The sequence below is a fragment of the Crocuta crocuta genome, unplaced genomic scaffold, assembly GCF_008692635.1.
Source record: "Crocuta crocuta isolate KB4526 unplaced genomic scaffold, BGI_CrCroc_1.0 scaffold445, whole genome shotgun sequence".
Taxonomy (NCBI): Eukaryota; Metazoa; Chordata; class Mammalia; order Carnivora; family Hyaenidae; genus Crocuta; species Crocuta crocuta.
The window spans coordinates 1487780-1511692 of record NW_027530847.1 but is presented as its reverse complement, the minus strand read 5'-3'; the positions used below and the strand labels follow the sequence as shown (position 1 = coordinate 1511692).

Here is a 23913-nt window from a genome sequence, read left to right as displayed (position 1 = left end):
TTTTTTCCATTAAGGCTATATTATTATGGCTAATATTCATTGAATGTTTTCTTTTGAGCACTCTTCTAAGCTCCTTAATATATTATCTTAATTATTCTTTTTACTAGGCAAAGAAGTTTATTAACCTTGTTTCAAACTTTATTTCCAGGCTTCTTCAGCTTAATTAGCTGCAAAGAATAAATTGCATATAAGCAAAATCTGAAGAGCTGCCGTGTCCAAGGGGGGGCTTAAAANAGAGCCCGACGCGGGGCTCGAACCCATGAACTGCGAGATCATGACCTAAGCAAAAGTCGGACGCTTAACCGACTAAGCCACCCAGGTGCCCCGTATGAACAAAATTTTTAAAAAGCAGTCATAATATAAAATAGCAGCTCCTAGTAACTTCTTCAAGTTTTATCTTCTTCAGAAGTTGACTCAATTCAGTTTGTTTCATTCTTGGAAGCTTCATCAAATTTCTCCACAAGATCTGGAACTTCATCATGATCCTCCTTTCTGTGCTTTCCATCCACAGATTGTTTGGGCAGAGCTTCAGCTAATCTTCTTAAACTAGTCAGACTGTCTGTACCAAATTGGTTTAAGATACTGGGGAACATTTCTGTCAGCTGTTTTGTCTCAGCATGGCCTGTGATGCTGGTTAAAGTGTTCTCTGCCAGGGATGCCTGAACTTTAGGGTTGTTAAAGTGGATCTCTGTTCCTTGGTTTATGAACATATTAATTTCTTCAATACCAGAGACATTGTTTACCGCTAACTTCTTTAAGGAAAACTGAAATTTTTATCATCTGCTGTAACGGTTCTGTGAATCACCTTCTTCTTTTGGGGAGCAGTTTCTTTCCCACCAATATGCACTTGTAGTTTCTTTCATCTTGTTGGAATGGAAATGGGACCATGCAGGGGACTAGGGTTGGTACTCAGGGGTCTCAAGTGGACCAGCTGAGATTAGGTGAACACACGCAGGGATGCAAGATGGCAGCTAGAGCTTTATTTTTAAATCACAAACAGCTCTGTTAAATAGGTATCATAATTNTGACGGACATGGAGGAGAGCACTTGTTGGGATGAGCACTGGGTGTTATATGGAAACTAACTTGACAATAAACTATTTGTAAAAAAAAAATTAAATTGAATATAGGAACTAACTAACTAAAATGCACAAATGTTACTAGGAGGAAATGCACAAAAAAACCATTATTAGAACTCTACAACCATAAAAAGAGGACAGATATTTTGTGATTTTGAAGGGATAAAAGGGTGGTAAAAAGAGATCCAAGATAATGTAGAATTGTCTCAAACTATCTGAAAGCCAAGCAAAAGAAAAGGATTTAGATTTAGTCTGTGAGACTCAAAGACCAGGACCAGTGGGTAAAATTTACAGGGAATCAGGATTAGCTGAATATAAGGAAGAATTTTTCTGTAATCTTACTAGTACAAAGATAGAATGGACTGCATTACTAGGTAATAAGTTCTTATTACAGGTGGTGTTTCAATCAGAAGCTGTACAATTAGGAACGATGCTGAATGGGGCGCCTAGGTGGCTCAGTCTGTTAAGCGTCCCACTTCGGCTCGGTTCATGATCTCACAGTTCGTGGGTTCGAGCCCCGCATCGGGCTCTGTGCTGATCATGATCTCACAGTTCGTGGGTTCGAGACCTGTGTCAGGCTCTGTGCTGACAGCTAGCTCAGAGCCCGGAGACTGTTTCAGATTCTGTATCTCCCTCTCTCTCTGACCCTCCCCTGCTCACGCTGTCTCTCTCTCAGAAATAAATGAAACATTTAAAAAATTTTAAAAATTTAAAAATAAAAAGGAAGGATGCTGAACTCAGGATTAAATGATCTATAATATCTCTTCTAGTCTTGGAACTGTCTGAATCTGCTAGATTTCGCTCCTAGCGAATTATTTTGAGCTCCTAGTGAATTATTTTGAGCTCCAAAGAAACCATTTCTGTATAGATTAAAGATTTGGTGGGGCGCCTGGGTGGCTCAGTTGGGTGAGCATCCGACTTTGGCCTCAGGTCATGATCTCACGGTTCGTGGGTTCAAGCCCCGCGTCGGGCTCTGTGCTGACAGCTAGCTCAGAGCCTGGAGCCTGTTTCAGTCTGTGACTCCCTCTCTCTCTGACCCTCCCCTGCTCACGCTGTCTCTCTCTCTCTCTTTCTCTCTCAGAAATAAATAAAACATTTTTAAAAATTAAAAAAAAAAAAGATTTGGAGAGATGAAGTGGAACGTGGGGAAAAAGCCACCTTGATAGTTCTATGCTTCTGTACATTGAGGATAATAATACCTACCATTGTTGTAAATATTGAATGGATTACTCTTTGTTAAGTACTTTGTACTATGCCTAGCGTTCTTGGCAGTGATCAGTAAAAAGTGACTATATTAATCATGATAGGCTAGGTTAGGCTGTGATGACAGACAACACCCAAATCTTAATGACTTACAGTGGCAATGGTTTACTTCTCACTCAGTATTGTGAACTGACTGTAGCTTTGTTCTACATCATCTTTTTATTTTTTTAATGTTCATTTGTTTTTGAGAGAGACAGAGAGCATGTAAGCAGGGGGAGAAGTGGGGAGGTGGAGAGAGAGAGAATCTGAAGCGGGCTTGGCAAAAGAGCAAAGCCTGACATGGGGCTCAAACCCATGAATCATGTAATCACAACCTGAGCCAAAGTTACATGCTCAACCTACCGAGCCACCCAGGCATCCCTACATCATCTTTACTCCTGGACCCAGGCTTTCTGTCGGAAATATTGCCTGTCTTATGGAAGAAGAAAAAGAGGCAGGCAAACCACTCATAGGCTCTTAAAGCTTCTACCTAGACCTCATACATGCCACCACTTTTACTAGAGGAAATTATATGGTATGGTGGGTTTCTTTCTTTCTTTAATCAGTAATTGTGATTCTTTATTTCTTTTTTTAATTGAAGTATAGTTGACACACAATATTACATTATTTTCAGGTATAAAAATAGTGATTAGACAGCTCTATATGCTATCCTCATAATGAGGATATGCTATCCTCACCACAAGTTATCAGTAATTATTTATTTATTTAAAAAGTTTTCTAAAAAATTAAATCCAAGTTAGTTAACATATAGTGTAATAATGATTCCAGGCATAGAATTTAGTGACTCATCACTTACATATAACACCAGTGCTCATCCCAACAAGTGTTCTCCTTAATGCCCCTCGCCCATGTAGCCCTTCCCCCCACCTGAACCCCCTCCTTAGCAACTCTAAGTTTGTTCTCTGTATTTAAGTGTCTCTTATGGTTTGTCTTCCTCTCTTTTTATATTATTTTTGCTTCCCTTCCCTTATGTTCATTTGTTTAAAATTCCACATATGAGTGAAGTCATATGATATTTCTCTTTCTCTGACTGACTTATTTCGCTTAGCATAATACACTAATTTGTTGCAAATGGTAAGATTTCATTCTTTTTGATTGCCGACTAATAGTCCATATATCATATCTTCTTTATCCCTTCATCAGTTGATGGACATTTGGGCTTTTTCCATATTTTGGCTATTGTCGATAGCACTGCTATAAACATTGGGTTGCATGTGCCCTTTCAAATCAGCACTCCTGTATCCTTTGGATAAATACCTAGTAGTGCAGTTGCTGGATCATAGGGTAGTTCTATTTTTAATTTTTTGAGGAACCTCCAAACTATTTTCCAGAGTGGCTGCACCAGTTTGCTATTCCCACCAGTGCAGTGCAAAAGGGTTCCTTCCTCTTTCTCCACCTCCTCACCAATATCTGTTGTTGCCTGAATTGTTAATTTTAGCCATTCTTACAGGTGTGAGGTGGTATCTCATTGTGGTTTTGATTTGTATTTCCCTGATGATGAGGGATGTTGATCATTTTTCATGTGTCTGTCAATCATCTGGATGTCTTGTTTGGAGAAGTGTCTGTTCATGTCTTCAGCCCATTTCTTCACCGGATTATTTGTTTTTTGGGTGTTGAGTTTGAGAAGTTCTTTATAGATTTTGGATACTAACCCTTTACCTGATACGTCATTTGCAAATATCTTCTCCCATTCTTTAGGTTGCCTTTTAGTTTTGCTGGTTGTTTCCTTCACTGTGCAGAAGCTTTTTTTTTTTTAAGTTTATTTATTTATTTTGAGAGAGACAGAGACCGTGTGAGTGAGGGAGTGGTAGAGAGAGAGGGAGACAGAGATCTGTGCCACTAGTGCAGAGCCCAATGTGGGGCTGTAACCCACGAAACTGCAAGATCATGACCTGAGTTGAAATCAAGAGTTGGACGCTTAACTGACTGAGGCACCCAGGTGCATCGAAGTTATTTATCTCAATGAGGTCCCAATAGTACATTTTTGCTTTTGTTTTCCTTGCCTCTGGAGACATGTCAAGAAAGAAGTTGTTGCAGCCAAGGTCAAAGAGGTTATTGCCTGTAGTCTCCTCTAGGATTTTGATGGCTTCTTGTTTTACGATTAAGTCTTTAATCCATTTTGAATTTTATTTTTGTGTATGGTGTAATAAAACGGTTCAGGTTCATTCTTCTGTATGTCACTGTCCAGTTTCCCAACACCATTTGCTGAAGAGACGGTCTTTTTCCCTTTGGATATTCTTTCTTGCTTTGTCAAAAAGATTAGTTGGCCATATGTGTGGGTCCATTTCTGGGTTCTCTATTCTGTTCCATTGATCTATGTGTCTATTCTTGTGCCAGTACTCTACTGTCTTGATGATTACAGCTTTGTAATATAGCTTGAAGTCCGGAATTATAATGCCTCCAGCTTTTGCTCTGTTTTTCAGGTTTGCTTTGGACATTTGAGGTCTTCTGTGGTTCCATACAAATTTTAGGATTGTTTGTTCTAGCTTTGTAAATAAATGCTGGTATTATTTGATAGGGATTGCTCAGTAACTATTTAAATGTACATGAACTAAATACTCCAATAAGAAGGTGGAGAGTGGTAGAATTGATTTTAAAAATGATTCATCTATATTCTTTCCATGAGAGACTGATGTTAGATCCCAATACAATGAAAAGATGAAAGATTTGCATGAGCTCGTTCTATGCAAATAGTAGCCAAAAAAAGAATCAGATCAGCCATATTGATATGTGTATGTATATCTATTAGGGACACTTGAAGTTAGTATAATATGATTTATGTATAGTACCTTGTGCTGTGCCTGGGATATTACCAGATAAGTCTTAATTTTATGGACCTTAAAGACCATGTTATGGTTGAACATATGTATTTGGATTTATATCATCTTCATATGACTATATCTCATGTAACATCAGTAAATAATTCTGTGATATAATGCTTTTATAAAAATAGAAATTCAGAGAATGTAAGAAGTGAAACCAACACTGAGGATCATAATTGTGTTGGGTCAGTAGGAATACTGGGCATTGTGTTCTCTCTTGTGTTTCAACTCTTGCTTAATATATAAAGACAGAGTAGTAGAAAATGACCTAGTATATTCAGTGAAAACAAAATCAGGAGATGTGGTGGTTTTCAAAGTATGGCCACAAATTCCCTGAAATTCCTTCCTTCAGAAAGTAGAGACATCCCTATGGAAATTTATATTGGTTGTCTGATTATAAAGGAAAAAAGACTCATAAAAATGAAACAATATGGAAATAAAATATGAAAGCCTTCCAGAATTTTTATGATGCATATACAAATACATACATGCTTTTACAAAGCTGGCATCATACAATGCATTCTATTCTATAATTTTTTCCATTAATAAATTGTGGTCTTTTTATGTCCATACTATTAGATCTTTCTTCCTATTATTAAAACTAAAACTGCATAATATAGAGGGCCTATAAAAGTCTGGAAAAATAGACAAATACACATAACAATTGATTTATTGATATGATATTACAAATCATATCGATATGAGATGTTCAGTGAGTTATCCTTCATTAGCAATGTATAGTTCAATAAGCTGTGCAAATTGCAATGAACATGATACATAAATGCAGTATTTCCCTCAATCTCTGCATATGCATATGAAGTGCATTGCCTCAGTTGATTGTGGCATTCGTTTCACCAAATAAGCCTGTCCTTTTATTGTCCACCAGAAGTGGGTACACAAGAAGGGGGTGAATATCTGATTTTTAAATAACTCTGTGTTTCTAGACTCTGTGGCCATTCTTTATATCATTGTGTAGATATACTGTAATTTATTTAACCAGTCCTTTTCTTAATCTCAAAAGAAAACATTTAATTAAAAGTACACATTTAGTTTGCAAAGATAATTTTTAATCATATTTTGTATTTCATTTCACTTGCTCTCATTTTAACTTAATTTAGGGTTCACTACAACTTTCAATTCAATTTCGAGATTATTTACTTATTTATTTATTTAAAATTTTTTAAATTTTTAAAAAAATTTTAATGTTTATTTATTTTTGAGACAAAGAGAGACAGATCATGAGCAGAGGAGGGGGAGAGAAAGAGGGAGACACAGAATCTGAAGCAGGCTCCAGACTCTGAACTGTTAGCACAGAGCCCAACATAGGGCTCAAACTCCTGGACCGTGAGATCGTGACCTGAGCCAAAGTCGGATGCTTAACCAACTGAGCCACCCAGATGCCCAAATTCTGAGATTTTTTGAATTGAAGTGTAATTAACATACAGTGTTATATTAGTTTCAGGTTTATAACATATTAATTCAACAATTCTATATATTACTCCATGCTCACCAGAAGTGTAGTCACTGTACAACATTATTAGAGTGCTACTGACATGGGCTATATTTCCCATGCTGTACTTTTCATCTCTGTGGCTTACTTCTTTTATAACTAGACATTTGTACCTCTTAACCCCATTCACCTATTTTGCCCATCATCCCATCTACCTCCCCTCTGGCAACCACCAGTTTGTTCTCAACACAAAAAAAAAGCTCCAAGCAATCTGATTTAAAAATGTCAGAGGACCTGAATAGACATTTTCCCAAAGAAGACATACTGATAACCAACAGACAGATGAAAAGATGCTCGACATCACTAATCATCAGGAAAGTATATATCAAAACCACCATGAGATATCACCTCACCCTAGTCAGAAAGCTAATATTAAAAATACAAGAAATAGGGGCGCCTGGGTGGCTCAGTCGGTTAAGCGGCTGACTTCGGCTCAGGTCATGATCTCGCAGTCTGGTCTGTGAGTGCTTGAACTCATTCTTAATCCTCTCCATGTTTCAGATATTTGATATAATATTTTACATCCTTTTATTTTGTCCTTCTCTTGGTTGCAAATTTTTCCTTTTCAGCACTTTGAATTTTTATGCCATTCCCAGGGCTCCTGGGTGGCTCAGTTGAGCATCCGACTTCGGCCCAGGTCAGTTATTTAATATCTAGATCATTTCCAAATAAAATAAAATATAAAAACAATAATTTCCATTAAAAAAAGATGCTGCTTTAATCCTTGAGGATTTTGGTAACATTTGGTTTTGCTTAACTTTACCCGCATCCTCATTTTCTCAGAAATTGGCATTATAGGGGTTCTAATGGCGTCTGGAACATCAAATAGCTCTTAAAAGTAAAACTGTGATGGATTGCATGTGAATGAATTAAAAAGGAATTACATTTTCCTTGAAATACATATGGATTTAATAATTAGAAGAAAAGTTCTTTGTAGTTAAAACAATGTTTAGGAGAATGTTTGACATTTTAGAGAAATCCAGTGTTGCTAGATTATACTGGTTCAACTTATAGATTTCCTGTGAAACACTGATATCACAGTCAAAGACCAAGTAGTCCTAATCAGAATAAGAAAAATTCTAGCAATTCCTGGCACACAGTAAGCATTTAAGAAATTTTAGCTTAATCTATATTTTCCAAGTATTTTAAACACCCCTAAAGTTATTTTGATGGAACAAACTTCTTTCATACCTGACCTTAATTAGGAATTCAGAATCTAGTAGAGGAGCCAATGTGCAAACAAGTGAAAGCAAGAGACTGTCTATTGTGTGGTGTAGAGAAAAGGACATACAATCTGTACATGCTACCTAAAGCAATCTAGAAAGGCAGTGCAGGTGATGCTGGATGAGTCCCAAGATAGAGTTGTTTGCCTGGTGAACTATTATTATAGGCAGAGGCACAGTGCATAAAGTGCATAAAGACTTGGTAGCAGGAAAACAGCTTAGAATTTTTAAGAAGCTGAAATTAATTTGAGAATGCCAAAGTGTAATCTAGGAGAGGGGCACAATGACAGACAAGGCTGCAGGGACAGTTAGAGGTTTGACTAAAGTGGAGTTGGGTCCAAGGATCTTGGGTTTTGTACTGAAAGATCAACATTTTGATTATTATCATAGAAGCTCTGTATTCACATTATATATGTGTGTATATATATATATATTTTAATATCACATTTTCAAGGCATAATTTATGTACAGTAAAATGCGCCCATTTTAAGTGTATAGCCTGGTGACTTGACAAATGAATACACCTTTGTAACTACCATGACTCAATCTATAAAATTTTATCATTACCTCAAAAAATTCCTCTGTGCCCCCTTTTCAGTCAGTCCTACACTTACACTCCTAGACAACCACTATAGATTTCTGTCATTATAAATTAGGTATGTCTTTTTTAAAGTTTTAATGAAATAGAATCATATAGTGTATACTCATGTTTGGCTCCTTTTGTTCAGCTTGATGTTTCTGAGGTTCACCCATGTTGTTGTGTATAACAGTAGTTCATCCTTTTTTACTGCTGAGATTTCACTAGATTTATATCTCACAATTTGCATATCTAGTTACCTATTGGTAGACATTAGAGTATTTTCCAGTTTACAGCTATTAAAAAGCAGCTATAAACATTTGTGTACAAGTCTTTGTCAGCACTCTAATATGTGTTGTAACTAATAAATTTGTCTGGGAAGACTCTACCCCCACCCCACTAGCCAAAGCATCTGTGTGTGTTGCCAGGAGAGGAGGGAGGGCAGCATGGAGAATTTTTCTCAGACCTGGACATCATAGCGCTGCATTCCCCTACAACAGTAACTGATCTGAGGAACAGACATTTGACCAAAGAAAGTTAGAGTTTTTTTCCCAGAAGAAAAATAATCTTTTTTTCCACTTGGGATGCAAAAAAATTGCAACTGTGTAAATTTAAAGATGCTACACCTTTCCTCCCTGGTGGCATAGAAGAAGCCCTTCTATGGTGGGAGAGAATAAGAATAAAGCATAGGGAGAAATGGGAACAGAGGGAGAGAGAAAGAAAAATCCCTATATCCTCCAGGAATTACTTATGCCTCATGGAAACACCCACATTTAGACAGAATTAGGACTCTGAAGAACCTAATAAAGAAGGAACTGAAGGCTAGAGAAAAAGGACACAATGGAGACAGATGAAATTCATAAATGATGTTCTCAGTGTCCTGAATTCCACAGTGCCAGCTTTTTCTTACTTTGAAATTAGACATGGAAGCTGTCAGCTAGAAGCCTTGACACAGAGGAGTAAATTGACTTCTCACCATGGAGCAGTGTTTCCCTACTACTCTTCCCTCTCCACTTATTCTCAGTTCAGATCAACAGATATGTATTGACATTTGCCTGTGAACAGACCAGTGGATGGAGTTTGGAGACATAAAGATAAACTAAACAGTGTCTCCCATTCAAGACCTCACATCAGTAGGGGAGGGATAACTCTTTCAGCCTGGAGGTAAGGGCACTAAGGAGCTAAATCTTAGAGAATAAAATGAAAAAGAGACTACAAGGAGAGGCATAGAGACAAGAAACATTAAGTGTTCTAGAGTGTACAGTCAAAGACAGGGAGTAGTCAGAAATAACACTGGAGAAGCAGGAGTTGGGTCAGGAAAGAAACGGAATGCCACACCAAGGTTTCCATTTTATGTTGTAGGCATCAGGAAGTTGTAGGCATCAAGAAGTTGTATTTTTAGAGATGACATAACAAAATATCAGAGATTGGGATGCTTACCAAAAATTTATTTTCTTATGATTCTAGAGGATAGAGGTCCAAGATTAAGGTATTGACTGGTTTGGTTTTTTCTGAGGCCTCCCTGTGGCTTGCAGATGGCTGTCTTCTCCATGTATCTTCACATGGTCTTTCCTCTGTTTGTGTATGTGTCTAAATTTCCCCTTTTTCTAAAGGACACCAGTCAGATTGGATTAGGGCCAACTCTAATAACTCATTTTAATTTAATTACCTCTTTAAAGACCCTGTCTCTAAGCACTGTCATAATCAGAGTTTCTAGAGGTTAGGATTTCAACATATGAATTTTTAGGAAACAGAATTAAGCCTGTAAGAAGCCAGGGAAGGATTTTAAGTAGAGAAGGACATGAACAGATCTCTACTTCAGAAACATTACTGGTAATAGTATGGAAGATGGACTGAAGGAGGACAAAAACAAAGGTATAAAGCCTTGTTAGGAGGCTTTTGGAGTTGTCCAAACAAGAGTTGATAAGGGCTTGAGTTAGAGAGACTACTTTCAGACTCCTATTTGATTAGAAAATAATCCATATAAAGTGGCCTATGCGCAGTTGATGACTCTTCCCACTAGAACGAGTTCTGCTATGTGGGATGCTTATGCACATTTGCTTTGAAAGAAAAGGGTAGGTGGAATGAGGCAGTAGGAAGCTCTGTGAAAGATTCTTCAATCATATTATGGTTTTATAAGGCTCCCTAAGTTTGGATCATATTCCTTTACTTGTCACAGTTTCCATTCCTTTTTTTTTTTTTTAAGTAGGCTTCATGCCCAACCCAACACAGGCCTTGAACTCACAACCCTGAGATCAAGACCTGAGCTGGACATTTAACTGACTGAGCCAACTACCCCTCTATTTCTATTCTTACTCTTGTTATGGAGATTTATTTCTGATGTGGAAGAAAGACCACAAGTTATGAAGTTGGGATCCCACTTGGAGCCTCAACTCTGGCAATTACTAGGTGAGTAACCTTGGGAAAGTCATTTTGTCACTCTGAACTTCAGTTGCCTTTTATGTAAAATGAAGGTGATAGTAATATCTACCTCACAAATTTGTTGAAAGAATTAAATGAGATCATGCATGAAAAGTCTTTTTTAAAGAGCTGTATACTTACATTTTGATGTCTGTAGGTGGGAATGAGAAGCAGATACTCATTACAGAGCATAATGGTAGGTATGATTTATTGAGTTAACTGACATGAGCTTTAGATGTGAGCCCTAGACTATATCTTTCTTATAGAAGAGGAGCCCCAGGTCATAAGATTTGGTGGGTAGTAGTTATATCAACATCTGAGAAAAATATGACTCTTCTCTGGGCTATTTGGATCTGATTCCCAGGAAAGAAAAAATGCAATTTGATTTCAGTAAATGCTAGAATTTGAGGGACATGTTTAATATCACTAAAACAAAGGGAAAAATATATCACTAAAACAAAGGAAAGGAAGCACATAGACAAAAGCAGAGAAAAACAGGTGATAGCCATAAGAGGGAGTATGAAAACAAAAGGTAAAATCAGAAAAGAAACTAGAAAAGTAAGAAAGCAAAGACTTTCCCCAAAGTGTCTCCTACTTCAGACTACTTATTTATGTTTTATTTCTTTAAGTATGAGAACCTCAAGGGTAAGGAGAGGAACTATTATTTTTAATATTGCATATGTATGTGTCTGATTAATGTCAATTCATTATTAATCATACTATTGTTTGTAAGAAATGACTCCTGGAAATTTTGATTTGGGGTTACTTTTATATATAATAATTAATATTTATGTGAATTATATCCCTCACACAATGCAAACATAGAATATATATTCCTTGATGTAAGATTTTATTTAACTTTTAAAAAAAGATGATTTTTTTTAAATGCTTATTTTGTGTGTGTGTGTGTGTTTTTTTTAATGTTTTTTATTTATTTCTAGGGGAGAGAGAGAGAGACAGCGTGAGCAAGGGAGGGTCAGAGAGAGAGGGAGTCACAGACTGAAACAGGCTCAGGCTCTGAGCTAGCAGTCAGCACAGAGCCCGACACGGAGCTCGAACCCACGAACCGCGAGATCATGACCTAATCGAAAGTCGGACGCTTAACCGACTAAGCCACCCAGGCGCCCCTAAAAAAAGATGATTTACCCAGGACAGAACTGTGTCTCTGATAAAGGTTTTGAAGTGAATAAAGTTTTAAAGCCAAAAATAAAAATAAAAAATAAAAAAATGATTTAGTTGACCACACATAATGCTTCTAAAGACCATACCTTAGAGGAGAATGTTTCTTCAAAGGAGTTAGACACGTTTTCACATAAGAAAACTATTAGTTAAATTTGAAGCTGAATACTAACCATCTTCCTTGATAATCCACAAAATTGTTATAAACTAGAACGCATGGCAACAACTGGTCACCAGATGAGACCAGGGATTCATTTGTTATTCATTCAACAGATATATTGAACATAGGGCTTTTTGTCAGGTGGTAGGTGTGGAGTGGGTGAATAAAACTGACATAATACCTGCCCTCATGGAGCTTACCTTTATGTAGGAGAGTTGAATAGTAAGTAAACTATAAGTAAACATATAAACAAGATATAATTACAAATTGTGATAAACTTTATGAAGGAAAAGGACACATTGCTATGAGAATAATAGTGAGAACTTCACTTTGGGTGGCTGAGGAAATGACATTTACCCTGAAACCTGAAGGATGAGTAAGGGTTAGTCCTGAGAAGAATGAAGAGAAAGTAGTCAAGGCAGAAAAAACAACATGTTTATAGCCCTGAGACAGGAAAGAGTTCATCGTGGAGTTTATCAAAGCTGACTTGTGTGGCAGATCTTGGGAGTCTAGTTCAAGTAAAGCTCAGTAAATAAGACCCTCTTTTTGTTTCTCCCATTCTTATAGTTCATGCTGATTAATTGCTAAGTGTCTTGTGTGTGATCAAGAGTGAAATAACTACTAACAGTTGAAACTGAGCTCAGGTCATGATCTCATTGTCTGTGAGTTCAAGCCCCACGTTGGGCTCTGTGCTGACATCTCAGAGCCTGGAGCCTGCTTTGGATTCTGTGTCTCCCTCTTTCTCTCCTCCTCCCCCGCTCTCACTCTGCCTCTCTCTCAAAAATAAACAAACATTTTAAAAAAATCGGACACTCAACCAACTGGGTTGAACACCCTATTTTTTTTTTTTATGTTGTTGTTGAGCATGGAGCCCAATGCGGTACTTGAACTCATGACTCTGAGATCAAAAGTCAGATACTTAACCAACTGAGCCACCCAGGCACCCCTACAACTTTTTCTAAGAAAGCTTCTTTGTACCACCTAGGAAGCACAGAGCTTTATATACTTTGTTGTTCTTATTGTCACCTCCATTCAAATATTAGGATAAATAGCAGTTAGGACGAACACCTAAAACAGTTATATTTTAATTATCTTAGTCTTAAACAGACTAGAGTTAGACACAAATCATACATAAATCATATATGATTAGAGAAGTAAGGTTTAGTTTTAGCACAAGAAGAGAGGCAGCAGAGAAAAGGATAGAATTTTGTCACATTCCTAAATTTAGGCTTCTTTTGCCAAAACTGCATAAAAGCATGTGTCAAGAGAACTTGGCATGATTGTCCTAGAACTTGACAGCAGGGCTGCACTTGATTCTGGGTAGCTCACATCTGGGAATTACCATTGGAAAAATGTCTTTGTGCTGTTCCTCTTCTTTTTCATAGACATCTGCTTTGGAGGGGAGAGTTGGATGGTGTAAAGTTTCTAAGCAAGTGGGGAAGGCCTAGAAACACAACACTTCAAAGTGAATATCATAGTTTTTTCTCCTGATGTAGAGAATTCTATGAGATTTAGACTTTTTCCTCTCTGGAAGCTGGTACCAGTTTTCTCCTCTGTAGGAAAGCTGCAGCTCTTTAAAAGATGAAAAAATTCATTTTGGAAAACGTCTGAGGAGAGAACAGCTGGTCTTCAAGGTAGGGAAAACATTTGTCAAATGTTCTTATGCCTCCTACAGGGTAACTGTGAACATTTGACAATTTCCTCCTTCCTGCAGCTGAGTCAAGTAGGCATTAAAGGACAAACACAATCTCCCCAAAAGAAAGCCCAAGAGAAAGGCTGGGTTTTTCTTACTTTCTAAGTTGTTCTTGTTTGTCTTCTCTCCTCAGGCTTGCTGGAATTTGACTTCTTTGGTGTTAAATGTAGTGGATGAAGAATAGGGGAACTTGAAGCTCCTACTATTAAACTCTTTAAAATTTTTAAAAAATGTTTATTTATTTTTGAGAGAGAAAGAGAAAGAGACAGGGACAGAATGTGAGTGGGAGGAGGGGCAGAGAGAGAGGGAGACACAGGATCCAAAGCAGGCTCCAGGTTCTGAGCTGTCAGCACAGAGCCTGAGGCATGGCTGGAAACCACAAGCTGTGAGATCATGACCTGAGCTGAAGTCAGACAGTTAACTGACTGAGCCACTCAAGTGTTTCTAAACTCTTTCTTTTTAAATTTGCTAGAATTGACTAGCTACTCTTTTATGCAAAAAACAAACAAACAAAAAAAATCTTCAGAGTAGGTTATTTGAAAGTTATACTCATCATTTTCTAGGAATACTTTACATTTTTCTCATACCTTCATCCTTTATTATTTTTAATGTTTACTTTTGAGAGAGGGAGCATGTGCACACACATTGGGGAGGGGCAGGGAAGGGGGGGACAGAGAATCCAAAGGAGGCTCTGCACGTCAGCACAGAGCCCAACTCAGGGCTCAATCTCATGAACTGTGAGATCATGCCCTGAGCTTAACTGACTGAGCCACACAGGCACCCCTACCCTCATCTTTTAATAAGAAGTTTAAAATTAAGGAATCAATACACTCATGTTTGTCAATAAAAACTATCCTTGCCAAGTTACCAACACTATGTAATGTTTTAGTTGAAAATAACTTAAGTTGTACAAGAAAAATATTTTCTTCTTCTTACTCACACAGTGAGATATGAAAATCAAATTGGTCCCTTAAGAAAGATGAGATTAGAATTGACAAAGTCATCACCTTTAGATTTAGGAGGTAATGTTCTAGGGCTGGAACAAGGTTAGCACTTGGTCAGTGCAAGCAAGGCAAGGACTTCAGAAGGGAGAGAACAATCCAGGGACTTCCTAGGCCATTTATTTAAGAACTGCATTTTTGACCCTTTTCATTGCTGGCTGTACCCTTCCCTTAAGGTTTGATCTTTCTTTTTCAGTCCTTTTAGAATATGATTCTATTTCTTTCTTTCTTTTTTAATGTTTATTTATTTTTGAGAGAGAGACAGAGCATGAGCACGAGCAGAGAGAGAGGGAAACACAGAATCCAAAGCAGGCTCCAGGCTCTGAGCTGTCAGCACAGAGCCCAATGCGGGGCTCAAACTCACAAACCATGAGATCATGACCTGAGCAGAAGTCAGATGCTCAACCAACTGAGCCACCCAGGTGCCCCTAGAATATGGTTCTGTTTCTTAAAGATCTACCAAGAATCACTAATTCTGTTAGCCTAATATATAAGGAATTCAGAGTGTTAAGCATATTTACTTCTTGGGCTTTTACTCCGCACGTTTCCTATTCTCCAGTCCTCTCTGAGATGATGGGCCCGTCTTCATCTTTCTGGATTTCAATTACAGTTTCCTCTGGGGAAGATTCTCTGACTTTCCCTCTGTGCTACCAACCAGTCTTTCTTACTTCACTCTGTTTTAAAACTTATCAAGCTGTACATCAGTCATTTATTAGATAGGGACTTCCCTCAGGGTAGAATCTCTTATCCCTATTTATGTCCCCAGACACTGGTACTTAAGTGTCCATTGAATGAGTGAATGAATGAATGAATGAGTGCACAAACAAATCAACAAGTCAATGGAGATCATTCTACTAAGGAGGAAAAAAAAACTTTCTCTAAGGTTACCAGTGATTTCCAAATTGCTAAAAAACAATTTTCTGTTCTTATCTTGCCTGACCTTTCTGGAATATTGGACCCTAGAGAATATAGTGTCTGTCTTAAAATTCCTCTTATCTCTTGGCTTTAATGACAAATCTCTCTTGGCTCCCCTCTTCCTTCCCTGTGTACTCCTCAGTTTCCTTTACTGACTTCCTCCTCTATAGCACCTCAAATATTAGAATACTGCATACTCTATTTTCTACTCTCTTTTTGTGTTCAGTACATGTTACCTGGATGACCTAATCAATGGCTTCAGACTCTGTAGTTAGGGTGCAGCAGTGCAAGAGCATCTGGTTCTGGGGGAGTCCCAAATAGACCAGGTTCGGCCACCCACCAGTGACAATATCCAAAGGCAGAGAAATGGGTGGTGGTGAAATAGGAAAGGAATTTATTTCAGTGAGACCAATACTGGGAAGACAGAGGACTGTTGTCTCCAAAGTGCTGAAAATACTTCCATGTTTATATAAGGAAAATGTGAGACAAAAGTCAGTGGGTACATACAGGTGGGCAGTGAAGATCAAGTTGATCATTGTCTTGGGGTCAGTTATGGGCAGGAGTCTTGCTGGCTCATGGCAGTCATCATTGCTTGAGGGGATAGTTTTGGTTCCCATCAGGGGATAGTTTGTTCTTAGTGTCTTTTACCGGAGTTAAGAGATAAATTGGAAGAAGAATTTAATCAATTAAAAGGTTTGAAGTCATAATGGAGGTAGCTGAAGTCCTCTTTCAACTCTACACTTCATGCCTCTGAAACCCCCACCTCTAATTCATTTGTTCCCTTTGAGCATGAGAAGGATATATACAGCTATCTAAGCCCATAAAGATCTCATCCTTAACATACACTAAACCAAGCTCCCTGTCTCCCCTTTCCTGTCCAGCTCCCAGTCTATGTTTCTGTTCATGAATCCCCCAGCTTGGGGAATGACACTACCATTCAGATTGTCAATATCCTCCATTCCTCCCTCTCTAATTGTTTATCAAGTCATGTTGATTTTATTTTCATGGTATATTTTGACTCTAAGTCCTGCTATTGTAGAGAGAATCCAGATGGAGCTCAGCAATCTCCCTGAACTAAGAAGATGGAGCTGAAAATCCAGGAGGGCCAAAGCAGCTAGAATTCACAGAGCAGAGTTCTGAGAAGAGAAGAGAGCTGCACAGGGAGAGAGCAGTCCAGAGATCTGCAGAGAGTCTCCCTTGAGTCTTCAGATAATACTGATCAGAACATGGTTTGAGGAAACTACCTGAGGCTGAGTAAAGTGCCACTGGAAAAGAGCAAAGAGAGTTATCCTTAGAGTACCAGCTCCAATATTATCCTTAGAGTACCAGCTCCAATAAGATAAAATTCAATGTCTGGCATCCAATAAAAGTTACCAGCGTGCAAAGAAGCAGGAAAATATGATGCATGATGAGGAGAAAAGCAATCAATATAAACAGATCAGGAACTGCATAGGAGATAGAATTAGTAGAAAGACACTAAAACAGTTGTTATAGCTGTATTCCAAATGTTCAAGAAGCTAGAGGAAAGAATGAAAATGTTAAGTAGAGATATAGAAGATATTTTAAAAGGCCTAATTCTAACTTTCAGAGATGAAAAATATAATATTGGATATGAAAAATATATTGGATGGGATTAATATCAAATTAGATAGTATAGAAGAAAAGATTAAAGAACTTGAAGATAAAGCAGTAGAAACAATATAAAATGAAACACATAGAGAAAAAAGGCTTAAAAGTAAAAAAGAACATCAGTGAGCTGTAGGACAACTTCAGGTGATCTAATATGTGTATAATTGAGGTCCCCAAAGGAAAGGAGGTACAGAAAAAATATCTGAAGATATATTGACTGAAAAATTTTCTAATTTGATGAAAAATATAAAGCCACAGAACCAAGAGGTTTCAATGAATGTTTGAATGTTTCCCTAAACACAGGAAATTGAATAAAACTATACCAAGGTGCATGCTAATAAATTTGCTTAACGTTAGTGATAAAAGAGAAAATGTTAACCCATACTCTTCATCCCCACTGCTTTAGATTGGACCTTCTTAATGTCTTAGTTGGACTTTTACTATAACCTCCAACTAATCTTCCTACCTCTAATTTCCTTCCATACTAATCTTCTCCTTTCACCACTATCAGAGAGTTCTTCACTGTTCCTTGAATAAAATCCAAATTTCGTAGTAGAGGGAAAATAAGGGCCCCTTAGCACAGCATATCTGACCCTTTTTTCTCTTTCCAACTTCAACATCTCCCCAAACTACATTTGCTCCCATCTTCTAGCCACATGGACCTATTTATGGAAACATTTGTCCTGTCTCCAGCCTCTGTGCCTTTGCATGGGCTGTTGCCTCTGCCTGGGAATTTCTTTCCTGTATTTGGTTTATTAATCTGTGGTCCCCTCCAATCTATAAGCTATCTTTCCTCTCTATAGTGCCTGCTACATAGCTCAGTACATATTTTCCAGTGAATGAAATTATCATTTAAAATTATTTTTTATTTAATAACATCACAATACTTGGAAAAATCTGTTATTATGTACCTCTATATTGAGACTGAATAGAAACTATCTTTATTTTCAGAAGCCAGAAAATTATCTGTGACTACAGTATGTTGCTCGTTGTTGATTCATTTGTCTTTGACTTCATTTAATTTTTTAGCTCATTGAGATTCACAGAAGATTTTAATTGATGACTGTGTTTAGAAGGAAGGCTATTAGGTTATTGAGCACCAATATCACTAACATGCCTATGAATGGCTGTGTTTTCTGGGTGTCTTAAATACACGGCAATTTCTTTTATGAATGAGCATCTAACGTGACTGATTTCCACAAGAAAGACAAGTGCTCTTTTGATAAGTGCCAGAGAAGGAAATCACTCAGAGTGTATATATACACCTACAAACAATTAGGACTATTTTTACACATATTCAGAGACTTCTTCATAGGTATTATGGCCTAAATGCAGAAGCTACTGACCCATTCACTGCTAATGGTGTTATGCAACATCTGGAACATGTTGGAACATGTGGAAGAAGGCATAGATTAGGGCTTTATAAATTAACAAAGTTAATGTTTAAGACAAACTGTATTAAGCCAAGCAGCAATATGGTTTCACTAAATTGCATTTAAGCTAATCAAATTCATAAAAAGTGTTATTTCATTAATTTTTTAAAAAAATTCCAAGTCTAGCTTTAATTTCCTGCACACAGAGGGTTTGGGAACACACATAAGCTAGTCCTAATTTCACTCATTAATTTATTCAGGAACATTCAGTAAGTACCCACTATATATTAGTCACCATGCCAGGTGCTAGAGATGCAGAGATTAATAAAATAATCCATGACATTAGTGAGCTCCCAGTCAAGTAGTGATTCTGAAGTGAGATCAGGAAAGGCATATGCACTTATGAAGATATACTGTCATTTTCAAGGGCCAATTATCAAAGTACCACTTGATTCTGATCTTGAGGGAGAAGGGTTTGCTCTCTGATGGGAATGTGCTGCATATGAAGACCCAGTGGTAGTGGGAAAGGCCAAGATGTTAACACAAAATTATAGTATTAATAGCCATATAAAGGCTACTATAAGGGTACACAATTTTACATAGTAATAGTCAGGAAATACCTGATAGGCAGGAGAAAATATGTGTTTTGTAAAAAGTCTCAAACTCTGGAGATACTGACTTAAGAATCATCAATTTGTGAGTGGGCAGTGAAGCCCTGAGAATGGGTGAGATCACTCAAAAACAGTGTATGAAACTGGGGGAAAATAGTGAAGTTGTTATCACTGTCATCATCAACATCCTAACCATATATTGAGTGATTTTTACTATGTGCCAAAGTACTTTATATGCAGTATCTCATTTAACCTTCACAAAAATCTTACAAGTTTAGGTGCTCTGGGACTTCTGGCAATGCTAACATTTAGGAGGCTGGCAGATGATGATGCTGTCTATCAAGTGGGTCTGAAGACAGCCACCAGAGAAACAGAATGAGGAAAAGGGTGATGTCATAGAAACCGAAGCAGAATAGTGTTTTGGGAGGGGAGAAGTCAGCAGGGCCACATGTTGCAAAGATGCCAAGGAAAATGGGTACAAAGGAGCCACAGGTTTTCCAACTCAGAGATTGAGGGTGACCTTATGGGGAGCATTTTCGAAAGAGTGGTTAGGGAGGGATGAGAAACACATTATAAAGGGTTGAAGAAAGAGTGGAATGTGCAAAGGAAAGGCAATTAAGGAAATGAATTGGGCTGGAAAGGGAAAATGGAGTGGAACTTGAAAGGGGAGGGGTACCGAAAGGAAGAAAAGAACAGTAGAAAAGAGAAGACTTAAGCACTTAGCCAAAATGTCCTATATCCAGAAAGAAGGTAAGAATAGAAGAGAGAGAAAGGATGGGGGCAAGGAGTGACCAAGAGGTGTAGTGAAAGAATAGGCCTTGAACAGGGAGAGGGGACTCTTAGTGAGGTTGAAAGAAAGAAGTAGAAGACCTAGAAAGAGAGGAGTACGTGGGTGGCTCAGTCGCTTAAGCGGCTGTCTTTAGCTCAGGTCATGAACTTGCATTTCATGAGTTTGAGCCCCGCCTCGGGCTCTGTGCTAACAGCTTAGAACCTGGAACCTGCTTTGGATTCTGTATCTCCCTCTCTCTGCCCCTCCCCTGCTTACACTTTGTCTCTCTGTCTCTCAAAAATAAAGATTAAAAACATTTTTTTAAAAAAGAAAGAACTGGGGGGAGTTTACTAATAGGGAGTTCTGTTTTGGTCTTAAAAGTCAGAGGCAAAGTTGTCTGCTGCAAATTAGGTTGTCAGGGTACTTGAAGACAGCAAGGCAAGTTTGTGATGTGGGGCATAATTACTTATATTCAAAATGTCATGTATGATATTCTGAAGACTCTGCTGAAGACTTTAATCAGAGTTGGAAATAGTAGGGGATATATCCTAATAACTCCTCCTTCTCTTTTGCAAAAAACATGAATCCATATTCTCTAGATGGATCCCTGCCTTAGATTTTGGGTACGGGGTTTCCTCTGTGGAGGGGAATGGGAAAAGGTAGTATAAAGATAAGTAAAGGATGAGAGCAAAATCATGAATGGGGGTTGAATTCTATTTAATTTTTTTGGATACATACTGAGATGACCATGCAGTTTTGAATTACATTAATAAAGTTTCTAATATAAACCATTCCTGTGGTAATATCCTTCTTGAACATGAAATAGAATTTGATTTGTTTGTATTTTATTTGGAATTTTGCAATATGTTTATGGATAAGATTATCCTACAATTTTTTTCTTCTCTTACTGCCTTTGTTTTTTAGCTTAAAGTGTATGCTAGTCTCATAAGCCAGCATGATGTATCAACATGTGTAACAAATTTTTTTCACCATTGCGTCTTGCACTCCCATATTTCTTTCTTGGTTCACTTTTATTCTGGCTTGAGTACATTCCTTAATAGTTCTTGCAGCAAGAGTGTTTTGGTGGTAAATGTTCTAAGTCTCTGTAGGTCTTTCAAAACATTTATTTTGCTGCTATTCTAAATTATAGTTTGTCTAGGTATAGACTTTTAGGTTCACCCAGTCTATGAACATCTCTGGATCTCACCAGTTCTAAACCCACTTTTATGTTAATTACTCAGTTCAACATTTCTGAACTACATAGATAGTATGAATTTGAACCACATGAATGGCCAATTTAATGCATGCTTGGAGATCTAGTTTCTCTCCAGTATCTATTTCCTTTCTAAAGTACTGGTTAATGGGGCGCCTGGGTGGCTTAGTCGGTTAAGCGTCCGACTTTCGCTTAGGTCATGATCTCGCGGTTCGTGGGTTCGAGCCCCGCGTCGGGCTCTGTGCTGACTGCCAGCTCAGAGCCTGGAGCCTGTTTCAGTCTGTGACTCCCTCTCTCTCTGACCCTCCCCTGCTCACGCTGTCTCTCTCTCTCTCTCTCCTAGAAATAAATAAAACATTAAAAAAAAAAATTAAAAAAAAACAAAACAACAAAGTACTGGTTAATGAACCATAATTTCCTTGCAAAACCAGGCTCCCAGAAACAAAGAGATAGGGGTGCAGCTACTTTGGAAAAACAGTTTGGCAGCTTCTCAAAATGTTAAATATAGTTCTAATATGAACCAGCAATTCTACCCAAGAGAAATGAAAACACATGTCCACATAAAAACTATCCAAGTATAGTTCACAGTTCTGCCATTCTGCCACTAACTAGCAGAGCAGATCTGTTAATGCTTTGGGTTAAAGTTTTTTCTTTAAAAATGTAAAAGGAAATATATATTCTAAATTATCTCAAAGAAATCTTTTGATAATAAAGTTCTGTGATGTGGAAGTGGAAATAAAATTGGAGATGCATTGCTTAGCAAAGGTCTCTCATAATCATATGCACTCAAGGATAGAAGATAGAAAGTATTTAGACTGTTTATTTATCTCATTTCCTTAGAGAGAGAACAAAGCCTCCCTGGAATACCTTTCCATATTCCTCTGGTGTCTAGAAAGTACCTTGGTTGGTGAAAGAAATGATACTGTGAACTCCAGAACACTGTCAGGACAGCCTTCAAATCCAATGGAAAGACTATACAGGTTAGTAAAAGGAAGAAAACTTACAGAGGGAAGATAATTCTTTTGTGTGCATCGTGCTCTGTGCTAATTACTTTATATACCTCTCTCATTTACTCTTTATGTCTGATGTAGATTTATTGTCCCTATCTTTTAATGTAAATGTTTGGATAGAGGGAAAATTGAGGCTCACAGAGTTTGAGAGATTTGAAAACCCATATTTTTATCATATTTCATCCACCTCTATACAGAGAGTCAAATTCTTCCATGGAACTTTTCTCCTCCTTCCTTGACCATCTTGGCCCACCATGATTTCTTCTTCTGCACTTCTCTAGTGCATATTACCAATATACCAATTTCACACCATAACTTTTTGCAATGTTGATTATATTTCACTTATTTATTAATAAGTAAGCATTTATTGAATAGCCACCATGGAACCCCACTAGGCAGTAGGGAGACACAGATGAGTGACCCTGCCTTTAGATGTTAAAATCTAGTGGAGGAGACAACCCCATTAGCAGTTTACTCACACCCCAGTGAATTCTAGGATTAAGTCACTCTTTCTACTTCTGTCTCCTCCAATCTAGAACAATCTCATGTTAGCTCTCAGGGAAAAAAATCTTAATAGTGAGCCTGAAAGTAGCAAAACTAAGTTTTAAGGGAAAGGGAAATTTTTATTTTTTTGAGAGAGAGAGGGAGAATGCAAGCAGGAGAGAGGTACAGGGAGAGAGAGAGAGTGAGAGAGAGAGAGAGAAAGAATTCCAAGCAGACTCTGCACTGACAGTGAAATGTGGGGCTCTATCTCACAAACCCTGAGGTCATGACCTGAGCCAAAATCAAGAGTTGGCTCCTTAACCAACTGAGCCACCCAGGCGGCCCAAGGGAAAGGGGTATTTTAACTAATGAATTATAGTAACACATACTCCATAAGCTTCAAGGACAAAACACAGAGGAGGTAATGATTGACTGAGAAACTTAAATTTTCTTAAGTAATAGAACCTATCCAGGGCAGAGGGGATTTGAACCAAGCACCTAGCCCCATGGCAGTTCAAAATGGCTGGTGTCTTACTGTTTTAACCCATCCTACAGTAGGGGGAAAAGGTCTTATCATTTGCTGGTAACTAGGCATGGCTTCAGGAACAAAACTATTTCAGCCACTGTTCTAGCCAGTTATGCTACTGGCTATTCCTAAGCCAGTTATGCTACAGTTATTCCTAAGATAGTCTGCTTGAGTGCAGTGATAACTTTCTAATAGATGGTAAAGGTCCACAAAATAAAAGTTATGTCAGCAAAATCTGATACATAGAAAAGATTCTGACCACCTCTGGTTTCTTCCTGATTCTTTTAGTCAAACCTGGATCTTGCTCTCTAGCAATGTTAAATTCCATTTTTTTCCCTTCAGTTTCATGTTCTAGGATACTGAGTCAAGCCAATTTAATGAGTGCCTTCAATGTGCAAAGCAATATGGTAGATACTTAAAGAAGATAATGAATAAGAGAGGATTCCTGCTTCAAAGA

At 37.8% G+C, this 23913-nt stretch overlaps 1 protein-coding gene and 1 pseudogene across 1 annotated transcript in view; one reads left to right on the top strand and one right to left on the bottom strand.

The window, feature by feature from the left end:
• ASIP (agouti signaling protein) overlaps nucleotides 1–23913 on the top strand; it is a 142009-nt gene that overhangs the window by 24577 nt on the left and 93519 nt on the right. Inside the window, exon 3 of the mRNA XM_077769368.1 lies at nucleotides 22278–22417. Within this exon, the coding sequence (XP_077625494.1) occupies nucleotides 22278–22417 (140 nt within the window). The remainder of the gene's footprint in view (nucleotides 1–22277; nucleotides 22418–23913) is intronic.
• LOC144235787 (transcription factor BTF3 pseudogene) lies at nucleotides 420–710 on the bottom strand (annotated as a pseudogene).